The sequence below is a fragment of the Marmota flaviventris genome, chromosome 17 (assembly GCF_047511675.1).
Source record: "Marmota flaviventris isolate mMarFla1 chromosome 17, mMarFla1.hap1, whole genome shotgun sequence".
In the NCBI taxonomy this organism is placed as follows: domain Eukaryota; kingdom Metazoa; phylum Chordata; class Mammalia; order Rodentia; family Sciuridae; genus Marmota; species Marmota flaviventris.
In genome coordinates this window covers 35,186,642-35,203,215 of record NC_092514.1, presented here as the reverse complement: position 1 = coordinate 35,203,215, position 16,574 = coordinate 35,186,642, and the positions used below count along the sequence as shown (strand labels likewise).

Genomic DNA, 16,574 nt, shown 5'->3' with positions numbered 1-16,574 from the left:
TTCTCCACCAGCCAATGAGAACAGTCGGCATGCCCTTCAAGGGGGCGGAGCGACCGCTGCGGCCCGGGATCCCTCCGCCGCTGCACGGCGCGGGCCTTCTCCCCAGGTCTGCCGGTCCGGACCCAGAGAACCTCGGCCCCCGGCCCGTCCACAGTAAGGGGACTATGCTCGTCAAGCGCAGCCTTGACTTTCTGCTGGGCTTCTACTTTCTCTCCCACATCCCCATCACCCTGTTTTTGGACCTGCAGGTGGTGCTGCCGCGACAATTATACTCTGTCAAGGTGAGGAGTGCCCCGTGGTTCCCCGCCCGCTGGCCCCTCGAGTTCGAGACCCCTCGGTGCGCTGTGGGTGTCCCCTGGCGTCCCATAGAACCTCTTCTGGCCGGGCGCGGTGGCGCACGCCTGTAATCCCTCAGGCTCGGGAGGCTGAGGCTGGAGGATCGCGAGTTCAAAGCCAGCCTCAGCAATGGCGAGGCGCTAAGCAACTCAGGGAGACCCTGTCTCTAAATAAAATGCAAAATAGGGCTGGGAAGGTGGCTCAGTCGAGGGTCCCTGAGTTCAATCCCCGGCACACACACACACACACCCCAACACCAAAAAATAACCAAAAGAACCTCCTCTGGCACGTTTCTCCTTCCCGCCTTCCTTGGGACCTGCCAGTGACCGACACACTTCTTACCTGACTTCCATTCTGCGTCTTCCTGGCTTTTTGTTCATCTGCCCCAGTCCCTTCTCCCACATTGCAAGGTACAAACGTTTTGTTTGTTCCCTGAGTATGTGTAATGCTGCATAGTTTCACCTGTGGTCAGTTGTCAGTGTTTGAGGGAAGTAGTTTGAATGAACCACTCTCATCACCTGTTGGATTCAAAGTTGTGGTTTTCTTTCCGAGCGCGGTGGCGCTCGCCTGATCTCAGCAGCTCCGGAGGCTGAGTCAGGAGGCTCGGGAGTTCAAAACCAGCCTCTGTAATTTAGCGAGCCCCTAAGCGACTCAGCGATCCTGCCTCAAAATAGAAAATAAAAAGGGGCTAGGAATGTAGCTCAATGTAGAGCGCCCTTGGATTCAATTTGCAATACCAAAAAAACCCGAAGCTCAAGAATAAATAAATTACCAGCCGGGGGCATTGGCGCACGCCTGTCATCTCAGCGGTTCGGGAGGCTGAGGCAGGAGGATCATGAGTTTAAAGCCAGCCTCAGCAATGGCGAGGCGCTAAGCAACTCAGTGAAACCCTGTCTCTAAACAAAATACAAAATAGAGTTGGGGAAGAGGCTCAGTGGTCAAGTGCCCCTGAGTTAAACCCCAAATACAAAAAAAAAAAAAGGTAAATAAATTATCAACACCTTTCACACTGCCATTATACTTGGGTTTGAGTAAGAATGATCACCTGGGTGAAATGTCACATCCCTACCCCAACCCCCCTCCACCCACCTTCCCCTTTCCTGGCTATTGGAGAATCTTTTTTGCTTTTAAAGTATTCAGAGCTACACTTGGTTTTTTTTTTTTTTGTTTTTTTTTTTTTGAGAGAGTGAGAGATAGAGAGAGAATTTTTTTTTAATATTTATTTTTTAGTTTTCGGGGGACACAACATCCTTGTTTGTATGTGGTGCTGAGGATCGAACCCGGGCGGCACGCGAGCGTGCTACCGCTTGAGCCACATCCCCAGCCCCTACACTTGGTTTTTTGTTTGTTTGTTTTCTTATCTGAGTTTTTGTTTTGTTTTTCCTTTATCTTGGCCATGTAATCTCCTTCTGCGAAATTCCTGCCCTCAATTCTGTGTTTCTCCAAACTTTTGATAGAACTGGGCAAGACTGACTCCACTACCCAAAGACTTGATTTTTCCTTTCCTTTCCAGGAGCATTTTACCTCTGAGCTACAAAGTCCCAGTCCTCCTTTCTCCACCCACCTATCCCTGCTTTTTTTTTTTTTTTTTTTTTTTTTTTTTTTTTTTTGAGGCAGAGTCCAAGTTGTCCAGGGTTGCCTAAGACTTTAGACTTGAGATCCTCCTGCCTCCAGAGTCACTGGGATAACAGTCATGTGCCACCATTCCCCACCTAAAGATTTGATTTTTGCCTCACTTTCTCCTGAACTGCTTTTTCTCTGCAGATCAACTAGTTGTCTTTGGTGCTGGAGATTTGGGGTTTGAATTCAGGCATTCTTTACCTAAGAGCTACATGCCCAGTCCTTTCTTTTGAGACAAGCTCACTAAATTACTGAGGCTGGCCTTCAACTTGTGATGATCCTGCCTCAGCCTCCTCAGTTGCTGGGATTACAGGTGTGTGCTGCCATGCCCAGTTTGTGAAGCAGTTTTGTTTTTTTCTTTTTTATTTATTTTTATGTGGTACTAAGGATCGAACCCAGTGTCACACATGCTAGGCAAGCGCTCTACCACTGAGCCACAACTCCATTCCCTGCAAAGCAATTCTTCATCTGAACTCCTTGAGCTTGCAGTAGTGTACACAAAATTGCATGTGCCCTGTGTTTCCTAGAAGAGTCAACTTTTCCAGGGTCAAACCCTCCCAAAAAGGTTAGAACTCAAAAGTATACCAACTCCCATAAGTCTCCTTTTTGCTCGCTTTTAGAACTAAGCATAACTGGAAAGACTTCTGACCTCATTTCCATGGGAAAAGCTCAGGCGGGTATGTAGCAAGAGCATTGTGCTACACTCTGGTTACTCCGTTCTTCAGAAACTAGCCAAGTGGGTGAGTCCCCTGACTCACCTGTAGCCTCTACTTTTAAATAGGAGTTTAAATTATAAGCTCAAATATACATAAGTTGTAAGTTTAGGGATGGAGCTTGATGGTACAGCACTCACCTAGTACACAGACCCTGAATTTGATCCCCACATGTGCATACATTGTAGTAATTTCCTACTGCTACTTGAACAAATAATCACAAACTGGTTCCTTTCAGATTTATTCTTTCACAGTTCTGGAGGTTAGAAGTTCAAAATGAATCTTAAAGGATGTCATTAGCGCTGGTTCCTTCCCGAGGTTCTATGGGAGAATGGTGTTCCTCATTTTGTGGCCACACCACATTAATCTCTTCTTCAGATCACCCCATTGCCACTTTCTTTTATTTGGTCAAATCTCCCTCTGCCTTACTTTTATGAGGTTACTTGTATTGCCTTATCTATGGTTTTTGAAACCTGTGTGGCCACAATTCAGGCCGGCTGCCTATTTATAATTTCTCAATATAATAGCTAGGTCCCTTAAATACTTGGGAATTGACATGTTACTCCACGTAGCCATTCCTGACTTAGGAGCCTGTGGTTTATCCTTTCTGCCATTCCCCATCCTTGCTCACCACTTACAAAATACTACTAAAATGTGCCCAGCATCATGAAGACCCCATTTAAACGTGTGTCTTTGGTTGGGCAGATTATACTCCGCTTTGGATCTGGGAGTTTAGCTCAGAGGTAAACTAAAAACCAAGTAACCAGCACCTCGCATGTACAAGGCCCTGGGCTTGATACCCAGCATCAAAAATAAAAAGATTTGAAAAGGCGAATAACCAATGCAGATAGGATCTGGCTAGAAACTATGTAATTATTTCTTGTTGGTTTCAATCAAATCACTTGGAAAAACTCCTTCTTTATTATGAAACAGTAGAAGAATTTAGTATTGGTTAACACATGGGAAGCATTTTGTAGTATCCTTTGCAGCTAGATAAAATGTTTCTGTTAAAATAAAAACAGGTAGGTGTCTGTCCTTGTTCAGAATTAGAGAAATACAAGATTTCACAGCAAACTTTGGCTTAGAAAGCCATGCGTGCAGGCCCCGTGAATCTTTTTGTGGTGCTAGGGCTGAAACCCAGGGCCTCACACCTGCTAGACAAGTACACTACTGCTGAGCTACAGCCCAGCCCGGTGAATTTTCATGGATATCAGTGATGACTTGAGTCAAATGTAAGTCAGCTATAAATGGAAACAATTTTTTAAAATATTTTCTTTAGTTGTAGTTGGACACAATACCTTTATTTTATTTATTTATTTTTACGTGGTGCTGAGGATCGAACCCAGCGCCTTGCACATGCTAGGCGAGCGCTCCACTGCTGAGCCCCAGCCCAAATGGAAACAATTTTATCACATTCTTTTGGGGAGAGGGATCTTAAGTAATATGTAATTATTAATGACCAGTTAGTTGCATGCCAAGATTTTTTTTTGGGGGGGGAGGGGTTACCAGGGATCAAACTCAAGGACACTCAGCCACTGAGCCACATCCCCAGCCCTATTTTGTATTTTCTTTAGAGACAGGGTCTCGTCTCGCTCTGAGTTGCTTAGCACCTTGCCGTTGCTGAGGCTGGCTTTGAACTCACGAACCTCCTGTCTCAGCCTCCCAAGCCTCTGAGATTACAGGCATGCGCCACCGCACTTGGAAAATGCCATGCCAAGATTTTTATTAGAATTAACTTGAACATCCCCAGATATATATTAATTACATCCAGTCAAGTAATTTTAGGTGCTAGCAATTGTTCTAAAGATGACAAGTGTTGCCACAGTAATATTGGCCCTATTTTATCAATGGGGAAATAAGGAGTGCACTTAAGGGTCTTGTCCAGAGCCAGGACTCAGCCAAGAGCTCTGCCTCTGGCTCCCATGCTCCATGCCACTCTGCCGGGGGCCTGGGTCTTGTCTTCTGCCTACCCTTTGTTCAGCTCATGTTATGGCATCAGGTGGTTGGTTTTTGCCTGTGGGCAGTGGTTCCTAATTACTAGGGGAGTGAAGTGACTAGATTTTTTTTTAATAGTTATTTTTTAGTTGTAGTTGGACACAATACCTTTATTTTATTTATTTTTATGTGGTGCTGAGGATCGAACCCAAGGCCTCACATGTGCTAAGCAAGCGCTCTACTGCTGAGCCACAACCCCAGCCCCAAGTGACTAGATTTTTAAATTTTGCTAATCTCATCCTGCAGCCTAGTGCCCTAATAAGCCGACCTTGATTTATGAAATAGGTGAATCGAAGATAAAGTTCAAGTGGACCAGAATGCCTTTCAAGTTCTGTGCTAAATCTTTGTTTTGTTTTTGTAATACTGGGGATTGAGCTTAGGTTGTGTATTTTTTGTTGTTTTGGTTGGTGGTTGTTGGGGTTTTGTTTTGTTGTTGCTTTTGTTTGGACAGGACCTTGCTAAGTTGCTGAGATTCAAACTTGCAATCCTCCTGCCTTAGCCTCCCAAGTCACTAGGATTACATGCATGTGTCACCATATGCTGCTGCAGTAAATTTTTTTTGCTTTCCTTTTTTTCCCACGTTTTTTACTAGTGCATCATAGTTGTACATAATGCAGTAAATATTTTAAAGCACATAGTTTTCCCTAATACTTTTAAAAATAAATCTAAAAACAAAAAAATCATAAATCACTTAGTTCAACTTGCTCATTTTACAGATAAGGAAACAGAGCCCTGAAGAGGAGCAAAAACTTACTCCTTTTGAGTTTTCCTACCACATTACTATCCTGAAAGTGCTTAGGAGGTGGCAGAGGGCACTACCTTGCCATGAATTCAGAGTTCACATTAAGAACAGACTAGAGGGGCTGGGGATGTGGCTCAAGCGGTAGTGTGCTCGCCTGGCATGCATGGGGCCAAGGTTCGATCCTCAGCACCACATACAAACAAAGATGTTGTGTCCACTGAAAACTAAAGAATAAATTAAAAATTAAAAAAAAAAAAACAACTAGAGATCATTGGTCAATAGACTAGTCAACAGACAGAACCTTTCTCAAATTAATATTGTGCCAATAGAATATTTGTTTCTGGATGTTTACCTCTATTTCATAATAGTGAACCTTTATCTTTTGATTAAATATTAACAGGAGAAAGGTCCTTGAGTTTTCTAATGTAAGATAAAATTCTTAACCTCGGAGTTGCTTTATATTTTGGGAGGTGAGGGGCAGGAGAGGTTCTGGGGATTGAACCACCCGGCTACAACCTCAGCTGTTTTTATTTGAGACAGGGTCTTGGCTGAGTTGCTGAGGCTGGTCTCAAATTTGTAGTCCTCCTGCCTTGGTCTTCCAAGTTGCTGGGATTGCAGACAGTGCCCAGTTGATGGAGTTGCCTTCATTCATGATAAGACACTGTTTGGCTTTGAAACATGTGTTGGGACAGTGCCACCTCCTGGAAGCTAACTGTGATAGCCTCTAGGCTTTAGGCTCCTGTAAAACACAGTGGGCATCTCAGACTCTACTGCTTCCTTCCTCTGCCTATGGCCGCTTCAGCATGGATCTGCTTCCCCTTATTTGATTGTAAGGGTGGGGCCCAAACTAGAGCTGAGACCACTAAGTCAAGCCTTGACAACCTAGCAGCTATATGGTTTGAGGCAGTTCATTCATCTACAAATATCCTACTGGTCTTCTCAAAGAAAAAAAAAATGGGGAGGGGGGCTAAAGTTAAAAACAATGAGGAACTTACTTGTGATATTAAAGTATCCAAATTTACACCTCCACATAGGTTAGATTTATCCTCTCCCCTCTCACAACCACCTTCCTCCACCAAAAAAAGAAAAGAAAGAAATAGAAATTCAACTTATTTCTGCATTGAGGGAATCTGCCATTTGAAGTTGGGTGTAGTTATTGTGAAAGGGAAAATGTCAGGATGATTTTCACATTTCTTGTTTCCTTACAAAAAAGGATGTCAGCAGAAATGTCATTTTCCTTTAGCAAACATCCTGAGAGCCTACTGTGTGTCAGCCGTCTGTTGTTCTTGACAGTGGGCAACATAATCTGAACTTGTGTTGTTATGGAGTTCTTAAATTCTGGGTAGCATAAAGAAGGGACTGGAAGAGTTGAGGAAAAACTTCGCAGAGAGGGTAACATTTGAGTTAGAGCTAGACTATGATACAGAAGCCAGCTGGTATGCCACCTGCCGCCAAAAGGACTGGACAGTAAAAGACTACCAGTTATCCCTAAATGAACTGAAGATGCTGAACAAGCCAAGTGCTGTAATTCCCCATGATTATCATCTTGTTTTCAGCTCAGAAACCTGCTGGCTTGGTATGCTGAAGAGTTCAAAGACCCTCTGATACAGAGCACCCCAGTGTGGTTCAAGTCCTTCGTGTTTTGTGAGCTTTTGTTTCAGCTGCCCTTCTTTCCCGCTGCAACATATGCCTTCTTCAAAGGTTGGTAAATGGTGGGGAAAATCTCCTTTTTTCTCAGAAAGCAAGCCCCAGAAATTTTTTGAGAAAGTATCTCCAAGATAGAGGGGCATAGTCCCTGAAGTTTGCACAAGGGCCCCATAGGATCTGGTGGAAGCAATCAGGATAAACTGGTAAAGAGACATTAATTTGGCTCAGACCATCTGGTCAACTGAGGCACATGGCTACCTCAGTTATCTGGAAATCTCTCCCATTACATTTAAAGATTGAATTTGTCATCCCCTGACCCCACCATTGAGTCTCTCAACCATTGGCTTTACTGCTCTACTTTGAATAGTATCATACTGACCTACAAGCAGTAGCATCAAGTGAATTCATAAAAGGCTTAACTTCTCATTTAAAAATTATTCTTACATGTTCTTATATAATTAATGCCCTTATAAATAAGAGGCCATACCTCTGTCCTAGTAACTAAGCTCATACAGCTGAAAGTGCCTACTGGAGTTTACCAGAGGCACTGGATCCAACTGCAGGCCTCTTGCCTATATATGATGACTTCACAGGCGGGTGCTGGGACAGGGATGTACCTCCCTTTGCATTTTAGACCAAATGGATAATGGGAGTTTTACTATCCTAGAGTTCTGCTGAGTTATATTCTGACCCTCACTCTTGATTTCTCTGGCAAGTCAGTGAGCTAGGGTCCTAGCTCTCAACTAAGTTTATGTGTTGGATAGTGTAACATCCAGTTTTCCATTTTTTTTCTGAGTTTCTACCTGGAGAAAAGCACAGAAAGGGAACAGGCCAGCAGAGACAGGGCAAAGAACATCTCAGACGTCCCAGAAGCCATACACAGATCTAACCATCCTTTTCTCTTTCTTTGCTTCAGGAAATTGCAAGTGGATCCGTATGCCTGCAATCATCTACTCAGTTCACACCCTGACAACATTAATTCCAATTCTCTCCACATTTCTATTTGGGGATTTCTCCAAAGCCAGTGGTTTCAAAGGAGTAGGTCCTGAGAGTTTTCATGAACGAATAACCCTCATGGCCATCTATGCCCCCTACTTTATCGTTCCCTTCATACTTCTGTTGTTCATGTTGAAGAACCCCTACCGGGAGGAGAAAAGAAAGAAAAAATGAGGGAAACAATCACTGACCCAGGAAGAGACATTCACAGGGCAGTTGCCCCTTTTGACCCAATACAAGAAAAACTACTCTGAACCCATGTCTTCAGTAGCATTTGAAACACGAACAGCAGTACTTAAGAGCAAGATGGTGGCAGGAGCCACGTCAAACCTTTATCTTCCAAGGGATGAACAGATCCATCAGCAGGGGTGGCGGGCAAAGGAGAGTGGGGTGTCGTTGAAAAGTCGTGCCAAATACCTTATCATGTGCCCAAGTTCCATTGCAGGATTTCTAAGAGCAGGATCAGACCAGAAACTGAGTAAGCTCCCTCAAAACATGGCCTCCTTGACTCATTCATGAGGCATCTGACCCACAGCATATACACATGACTGAACCTTTGACTCATGATTCACTGTAGCCTATCAATCACCAATCCAAAAATAGTGGAGTGTTTCAGACCATTCAAATTAGAAATTGTGCCTCCTTAATATTCATTAAAAACCATGTTTTCTTGGCCCTACCTCTACCCCTGGGAGAAAAAAGGGAAAATATTATGCAGAAGAGGTTTTCCTAAGGTTCAGCCTCAGCATGATTTGTCAATCAAACAGGTTAGACTGGAAGGTGTTTGTTTCTTAAACAGGTCATCCCAAGAGATTTTAAGTCACCTTGTTCATCTTATTTCCAAATCTTAGACATGTATATTTTTAAAGACCACCTGGGACAGTTCCCTTCATTCTGAAGTCTGGCATCTAAGGACTGTTCTGGAAGTGTGCTCCCTAATGGACAGCTTCATCCTTCCTAATACAGTATGGTCATTCCTACCCTGTTTAGGGCTGGGGATAGTTGGGTGTGACAAGCCCAACGTGTGCACGTCAGGTCTCTTCACATTAATGCTCAGCATTCCATCAGGGTTCTCTAAATCTACTTGAGGCCAACACTAAAGAGGGTAAATGAAAAGTCCTGGTCAACTCTTTTTGTCTTTTTTGTTCACAAGTCATACTGGTCTGACTGTTGGTACTGACTCTGGTGAGACTGGTCCAAATAAAGGCAGCTGCTGACCACTGCCTGATGTGTTTTGTGGACTGGGAATTGAGCATCCAGGGTTCTCTCACAAGGGGTGAAAAAGGCAACTAAGCCATTTGAAAACAATAGTTTATTGCTTTTTTTTTCCCAAAGCTTTGTAAGTTTACAAAAAAGAGGATCAAAGTTTACAGGCTGCTTCATTCCTACTAAGAATGTAAGAGGTGAGAACCTGCCCAGCATGGCCACTGGCAGTAGCTGTTCACTCACTCATTCCAGTCCTACCCCTGGACTGCATTACTGCCTTCAGAGGGCTGTGTTCCTTGCACACTGTCATGACGTAGGTCATTAGTCAAGTCACTGGAATGGTACAGAGGTTTTTTGGTTTGGGGGCTTTTTTGCCTTCCTGGTATAAATGAAATTTTCAGTTCATTTCTGAAAAATAAATTGGTCAATAAATTCATTTTGTTCTGCTTCTACTTTACACAAAGCTTCATATTCAACCCGATACCTGAAAAACAAAATTATTAGAAGCCCTGAAAAAGATGAAATAAACTACAGACTTAAGTCTTCTAGAGAAGACTACAGAGGTTTAAATGATTCTAAGAAATGGTGAGTTCAGAATGAAGTTAGGGCAAGAAAGAAAAACAGGCAAAGTCCTACCCATAGGAAATCTCCAAGGCTGGGTTGTGGCTCATGGGGAGCACTTGCTTCACATGTGTAAGGCCCTGGATTTGATCCTTAATACCAGATAAAAATAAATAAGGGCAGGGTTGTGGCTCAGTGGTAGAGTGCTTGCCTAGCACATGTAAAGCACTGGGTTCAATCCTCAGTACCTCATAAAAATGAATAAAATAAAGCTATTTAAAAAATAAAAGGCGGGACTGAGGCTTTAGCTCAGTGATAAAGCGCTTGCCTCACATGTGAGGCACTGGGTTCGATCCTTAGCACCACATGAAAATAAATAAAGATACTGTGTGTTCATCTACAACTAAATAAATATTTTAAAAATAAAAGGCATGCTATCCATCTACAACTACCAAAAAAAAAAAAAAAACTCCACCCCTAACAAAGTAACCTCTGGGAGCCAGCCAACTGGCCCCTTGCTATCTGAATTTTCATACTCAAACCTGGTCAAGGATGCTATAAAACCAATTTTCTGTTTTCTTCCCATCAAATGTAATTTTTTTTAATTTTAATATTTATTTATTTATTTTTTAGTTATTGGCAGACACAACATCTTTGTATGTGGTGCTGAGGATCGAACCCGGGCCGCACGCATGCAAGGCGAGTGTGCTACCGCTTGAGCCACATCCCCAGCCAAAGGTAATTTTTAAAAATTCTTCAAATCGGGTTGACTAGTGCAATGCTATTCCTGGGGAAATGATAATGAAGATGATCAAGAAGGAAAATAGAATCTAAGTGGAATGAAGAACCTGCTTCACATCATGGCTTCTTACCTTTCTAGCTGCATTTTCTTTTCTGCTATCAGTGCTTGAAGTTGCTGCTGTTGGGCTTCTCTCTGCTTTGCTATGGATTTGAGCAAGTTCCGAGCACCAATGGCCTAAGAAACAGAATCACCAAAGTTCGTGGCTTCATTAAAAATCTATAGCAGGAAGTCCTCAAAATAGGGGTGGGCCATCAGGAGTTATTTCAGTGCCCAGAGGGGAAAAGAAAGTGGCACACCAGGGCTTGGGGATAAGCCAAAAAGATGATTAACCTACCAATCAGAGTGCCTGGGGAGAACTGGCCTATAGCTAGGAGGCAAGTCCAGAGCTCTTCCCAGAGCCCTGCCTGCAGGTACTGAATGGCTGGCTGGCGGTGCCCTTCAGCCTCATGCCCTTTAAGTTATCTGCACCATGTAAGTCTTCATTTTTCCATGTATATAAGATAAAACCTGGGGCTGGGGCTGTAGCTCAGTGGTAGAGCGCTCGCCTAGCATGCATGAGGCACTGGGTTTGAGCCTTAGCACCACATAAAAATAAAAAAGCATTCTGTCCATCTACAACTACAAAAAAAAATTAAAAAGGACTTAAAATCAGCATTCTGTAGTGATATGGCCACATCAAGGTTTGTAGCAGCTCAATTCATAATAGCTAAGCTATGGAACCAACCTAGGTGCCCTTCAACAGATGAATGGATATAGAAAATGTGGTACATGTACACAATGGAATATTACTCAGCCATAAGAATGAAATTATGGCATTTAACAGTAAATGGATGGAACTGGAGACTATCATGCTAAGTGAAATAAGCCAATCCCAAAAAACCAAAGACCAAATGTTCTCTCTGATGTGCAGATACTAATTAAGAGTGGGGGGTTAGATTAGACAAAGAAAAATGAAGGGAAGGGAGGGGAGATGGCAATAAGAAAGAATGAACTGGACATAACTTTCCTATGTTCATATATGAATACACAATCAGTGTAACTCCACATTGTGTACAACCACAAGAATGGGAAGTTATACACCATGTAACATGATATGTCAAAATACATTCTACTGTCATGTGTAAGAAGAATAAACAATTTTTAAAGAATCTTATTATGATTAAAAGAACCCACTCATTCTCCCCCAAAAATGAAGAGAGCAGAGATTAAGAGAGTAGAGAATCAGCGCCCTGGGCCAGGCCAGAAGCATGCTGAGCTTACCTTCATTTTTTCATTTTCTGCTTCTTTTGCAAGTTGGTCAACAAGCTCAATTAGACCACCAACTATTTTCTGAAACTGGCCAATTTCTTTTGGAGAAAGAACAAAAAATATCTTATTTTCTCAGTACCATCACTCTCTCTCAGCACCCCCCTGAAGCAGTGAGGGCAGAACTGAATGCCCCTTTTAATCTATGTCAAAAACAGTTTGGTGCCTGCTGGTGCAAGCCTCCCACCCTTGGTCTGAACCTAGAGAAAGGTGGCCAGGGGCCCAGTGTTGGACCAGGGAATACCTAGACCTTGAGTTACCACCAAGCCAGCCACCTGCTGCTACTTCAGGCTACAAAGGCAGCAGGCTCCTGGTGGTCCACCTGGAGGACCCAATTCCCCAAGAGTGACAAGAAGCACAAAGCACAATTCACAAAAAAACTGTTTCAGAACACCAGTGCTACCTCTGGACTAGCCACACATACCCTAGATTTCAGTCAATGGTGGGGTGGGACCTTCCCACCAATAACCAGAGCCAAGTAAAGAGCTCACAGCATTTAAGTACTTAATCTCCCACTCACTTTTTTCAACATCCTTGGTATGCTGGAACCCCATTTTACTAGGGGAAAAAAGAGGTGAGACAATAGCATGCACATAGCAACCACAGACTGGCAATGAAACCCAAGCAACTTTCACCAGCTAAACTCTCTTCACAGCACAGGGAGGTCCAGAGGCTCAGAAATCCCTTGCTCCAGCTAATCTGGCTCTCTTCATCAGCACTGGGCTTGCTTGGCTGCTGGGACAGGAGATTCTAAACTCTGTAGCTCAAACATAACTTCATTAAGTCTGTTGAGCTGCCTCTGGAGACTTCAGTTAGCACCTCTCACTCCAAATAATGGAGCGCCTACCACTGAGAACACTTTCTATCAAGAAATCAAATAATGCATAATTCCCATTTCCCACCCCAAAGCCCTGGTTCTGCCCCATGAAGATTAAGGTTTTTGAGAGAGAGAGAAAAAAAAAATCACAGATGGCATGTCAGAAAACACCCTCCTCTCCCAATGTGCTCAATACAGGATGACATGACAAGTATAAGAAGACAGCAGGGGGCTGGGGCTCGTTGGTAGAGCACTTGCCTAGCATGTGTGAGGCACTGGGTTCAGTCCTTGGCACCAGATGAAAATCTTAAAAAATTTTTCTTTTTTTTAAATAATAATAAGATGACAGCAGGTACATGAAGATTCAAAGCCAGGACCATTCTTGCAGCCAGGAGAAAGAGTGGGGTACAAATCCTACAGTGGGGTGCTGCTCAAAGATGAATAGTACTGTGTCTCCCCAAGTGATACTCACTGTCCACAAACTCCTTGCACTCTTCCTTGAGCTCTATGGTCTGCTGGGTTACCTCAGGGTCCAACACCCGCAACTTGTTCAGCTCATCAAAGTGCAGCCCTGCTTCACCCAGGATGTCCTTGGCCATAGCTACAGAGAAACCGGGCCCAGTCACTTCTCAGCCACTAAGGAAATACCTGCTGCCCGCCCAAGCCCACTCCTGCCCCCAGACACTAATGCCAAAACCCCTGATGTTCCAAAGAATCCCCAATCCCACTGCCTCCACCTCTCAGCCTCACCTGTTTCCCTTCCAGGTTCCCTAGAGAAGTTCTGTTCTGAAGGGGTGACAGTGGCAGAAGAGGTGTGCCATAGGAGCAAGGGTCAGGAAAGAATAAAGTCCAGTTGCTTGTCACAGGCATCGTTCATTCAACACACATTTCTTGAGTGCCTACTACATGCCAAGACTGCTAGATGCTGGGGGTACAGAGCTGAATGCAACATGGTGCCCGCCCTGGAGGAGCACATAGTTCAGCTGGAGGAAGATAGACAGGTAAACTGAAAAATTATGCTGTTAAGTGCTTTACCGAAATATCACTACAGAACAAGAAGAGAACAGAGCAGTTAACTTGAGTGACATCGGGACTGTTATGAGCCATAAACATATTTATATATCCCCATTTATGTACCAAAAAAGGCTTTTCAAATACATGTTTTGTGTTGTTTATGGAATAACATCAAAAGCAAATTTTTAAAATCTGGGTAAATTAAAAGGGTTAAAAAAATAAGCTATTTTTTTATGATGCAAGTCACTATACCGTTGCCCGAAATGGGAACCAAAGTTGGGTCAGTCTCTTCCTAGCAGAAAACACAAAAAAGAATGAAGTATCAGCAAGAACGTACCAAGTAAGGAGGCCAGGGAAACGCATTCCAAGCAGAGAAGGCAGCATGGACACAGGTACAACGTCACTGAAAGGACGAGAAGGAAACTGGAAACTCACCCTCATTCTGGCTCAAAAACCAATTTTTTTAATACTAAAAATAAGTGAAACGTGCATGCTCTGTTCAAAAAGGGAAGTGATGGGAGACTAGCCCAGTGGTAGAGCACCTGTCTAGCAAATGTGGGGCCCTAGGTTCCATTCTCAACATCACAAAAAAAAAAAAGAAAGAAAGAAAAGGAGGAAATGCTAATTAGTTCTAGTCATTGGCTCTAGGCCCATTCCAAAACCCAGGTTTTTCAAAGACTATCATCACCTGTCCCTGCACCACCCCTTTCCTCTGCTCCCATCTCCCCCTGCCGCACCTGTTTCCCTTTCAGCTTTGTTAGAAAAGTTTGTTTCTGAATGGGATGAAATCGGAGAGTGGCTATCAGAAACAGATGTGCCACAGAAAGAGCCATGTTTGGAAAGAATTAAGTCCCTTGGGCTGGAGATGCCTCTCAGGGGCAAAGTGCATGCCCAGCATATGCAAGACCCTGAGTTCAATCCCCAGCACCAAAAAATAAAGAAATAAAAGAATTAAGTCCTACTGTTGCCACAGCACTGTGTGAGCCAACTAATACATGTCTTTGGGCTGTCTATATATGACTCTGGCCTTTGGCCACACTGGAATCAACTAAAGTGAGTTGATTCTTTCTTTTTAAATGTTTTAATCATTCAAAGCTTCCTTAAATCTGTCTTCCTGTTTGTTCTCTTTACACATTTAGTCGAAGTACTTAACAGTTACCAGGTAATCAATCAGACCAGATGCTCCAGAAAGATCCACATAACTTGATAGAGCAAACAAACACTTACTTCAACTTCCACTACCTTACCTGAGACAGTGCATTTATCCAGAAACTCCTAAGTCCCTGCTCTGGGGATAAAGAGCTGTTGAAAATGTCTCTGGACAGAGAGTGCACTAATCACAAATTATGATAACAGTGTGAGGAAAAGCACATGGTGCTATGTGAAGATGCAGCAGGACATAGCGTGGAGCAGAGGGATGTCAACAAAAGCTTTCTAAAAAAGTGATGTCTAAACTGAGACCTAAAGTCAAAAAGTTTGTGAGATGAAGGCAAGAGGGAGGCAATCTAAGCAGAAGAAAAAGCATATGAGAACATCCTGAGGCTACAAAAAATCCGACACATTCCAAGAACTTAAAGACTAGTGTGATCAAAACAGTGAGCAAGAGAGAGAATGGATCAAGATGAAGCCAGAGGAGGAAACCAGTGCTGGATCATGAAGGGCTCCAAAAGCTACAGTAATGAGCTTGGCACCTGGTGGATTCTCAGCAAAGTGACATTTTCATTTAGGAAGATCACTGTGACTCAGTCTGGAGACTGGACTGGAGAAAACAAAAGAGTAGGGCCATGCTTACCTGATTCCTCACTGTCACCCTAGCACCTAGCATGGTGCCTGCACATAATTGGCACTCAGTTAATGTTTGTGGAATGAATGTCTGTGGAAATAGATAGAAGGCTACTGCAAAAACCAAAGCTTGCAGCTGAAGACAAGTGTTCTGAATTGAGATGTTTTCTAAGCTGAACTGATAAGAGAGTAAGGAAGTGAATAAAGGGAGTGAAAAAGTCAGGCATGATTCCCATAAATCTGGCTTGAACCAGTGTATGATTGGAGGGGATAGTTTAAAGAGATGGGTGAGAGATGGGTGAGATGGAGTAAGGGACAGAGAGAAGCTTCACGGAGGGCTATCGTATTCTTTCACAACTCACACCACACACGTGTCTGAGTATCTGAGGAACATAAGAGACCTGGGACTGAGCTCCCTAAGGATGAGGACGGTGATACGCTGTCCCCGCGTCCGGGCTCTCCCAGGTCCACGCTAGGCACTACCTACGGGCTCCACCAATGGGCTGTGGAAGAGGCACTGGACAGAAAGTCAGAAAAGGCCCGGGCGAAGGAACTAGCGGTCTTCTCTACGTAAACCCCACGGTGTTTCCGAGCCTCAGTTCCCCGCGGCTATCAACGGGCCACGCTTCAGGCGTCACTTGGGTGTGAAACCGCTCCCTAAGAGTCTGGCGGACTCTTTCCTTTCCGCCCGGGTCTGCCTTTTCTTAAGGCGGGAGCCTGTGAGATTCCTCTAGCCCCCGGTCCGCCTGCGTACCCCAACCCAAAATCACCTCTTACCTGCCAGCGCTCTGCGGCCGAGGGTGACGTTGGCAGGCAGCTTCTTCCTCCAGTTACCAGCACTCCGTACGTAACTCGCTCCCCTCGGCTGCTGCCACGGCTACAAGATCTGTTTACCATAGCTTCACTGCCTGACACCGGAAGCACTTGGCCTCACACATTCCCACAGAGCCTACTGGGAAATACTGCCTACACAACCCAGAAGCCTTTGCGCCAGCGAGGTCGCCGGAAGTAGCTGCGCTCTCACGGCGAGGGCGGGAT

The 16,574-nt window shown here is 44.1% G+C and overlaps 2 protein-coding genes across 7 annotated transcripts; one reads left to right on the top strand and one right to left on the bottom strand.

Moving 5' to 3' along the window:
* Positions 1 to 69: 69 nt before the first annotated feature.
* Positions 70 to 9,691, top strand: Tmem97 (transmembrane protein 97). Its single transcript, XM_027924459.3, has 3 exons — positions 70 to 281; positions 6,963 to 7,107; positions 7,970 to 9,691. Exons 1-3 carry the CDS (start codon positions 165 to 167, stop codon positions 8,221 to 8,223), a joined length of 516 nt encoding a protein of 171 aa, XP_027780260.1. The 5' UTR covers positions 70 to 164; the 3' UTR covers positions 8,224 to 9,691.
* Ift20 (intraflagellar transport 20) lies at positions 9,345 to 16,494 on the bottom strand. Of its 6 annotated transcripts, XM_071603140.1 has the most exons (7): positions 16,314 to 16,493; positions 14,092 to 14,157; positions 13,491 to 13,723; positions 13,213 to 13,341; positions 11,879 to 11,964; positions 10,689 to 10,792; positions 9,345 to 9,663 (listed from the first exon to the last, which is right to left on the bottom strand). In XM_071603140.1, the coding sequence occupies exons 4-7, from the start codon at positions 13,337 to 13,339 to the stop codon at positions 9,510 to 9,512; spliced, it is 471 nt and encodes a 156-aa protein (XP_071459241.1). In that variant the 5' UTR covers positions 13,340 to 13,341; positions 13,491 to 13,723; positions 14,092 to 14,157; positions 16,314 to 16,493; the 3' UTR covers positions 9,345 to 9,509. The 6 variants fall into 6 exon arrangements, with proteins under 6 accessions (XP_071459241.1, XP_071459243.1, XP_071459240.1 ...); XM_071603142.1 differs by lacking the exon at positions 14,092 to 14,157 and having other exon boundaries at positions 13,491 to 13,526; positions 16,314 to 16,494; XM_071603139.1 differs by lacking the exon at positions 14,092 to 14,157.
* Between the last annotated feature and the right edge of the window lie 80 nt (positions 16,495 to 16,574).

Bases quoted from the DNA above. Each gene is read 5' to 3' on its own strand.
- Tmem97 (XM_027924459.3), top strand. From the start codon at position 165: ATGCTCGTCAAGCGCAGCCTTGACTTTCTGCTGGGCTTCTACTTTCTC. The intron at 282-6,962 runs GTGAGGAGTGCC...TCTTGTTTTCAG, and splicing joins GACAATTATACTCTGTCAAG to CTCAGAAACCTGCTGGCTTG. The intron at 7,108-7,969 runs GTTGGTAAATGG...TCTTTGCTTCAG, and splicing joins AACATATGCCTTCTTCAAAG to GAAATTGCAAGTGGATCCGT.
- Ift20 (XM_071603142.1), bottom strand. From the start codon at position 13,339: ATGGCCAAGGACATCCTGGGTGAAGCAGGGCTGCACTTTGATGAGCTG. The intron at 10,793-11,878 runs GTAAGCTCAGCA...TCTGTTTCTTAG, and splicing joins CAGAAAATGAAAAAATGAAG to GCCATTGGTGCTCGGAACTT. The intron at 9,664-10,688 runs GTAAGAAGCCAT...TTTATTTTTCAG, and splicing joins AAGAAAATGCAGCTAGAAAG to AAATGAACTGAAAATTTCAT.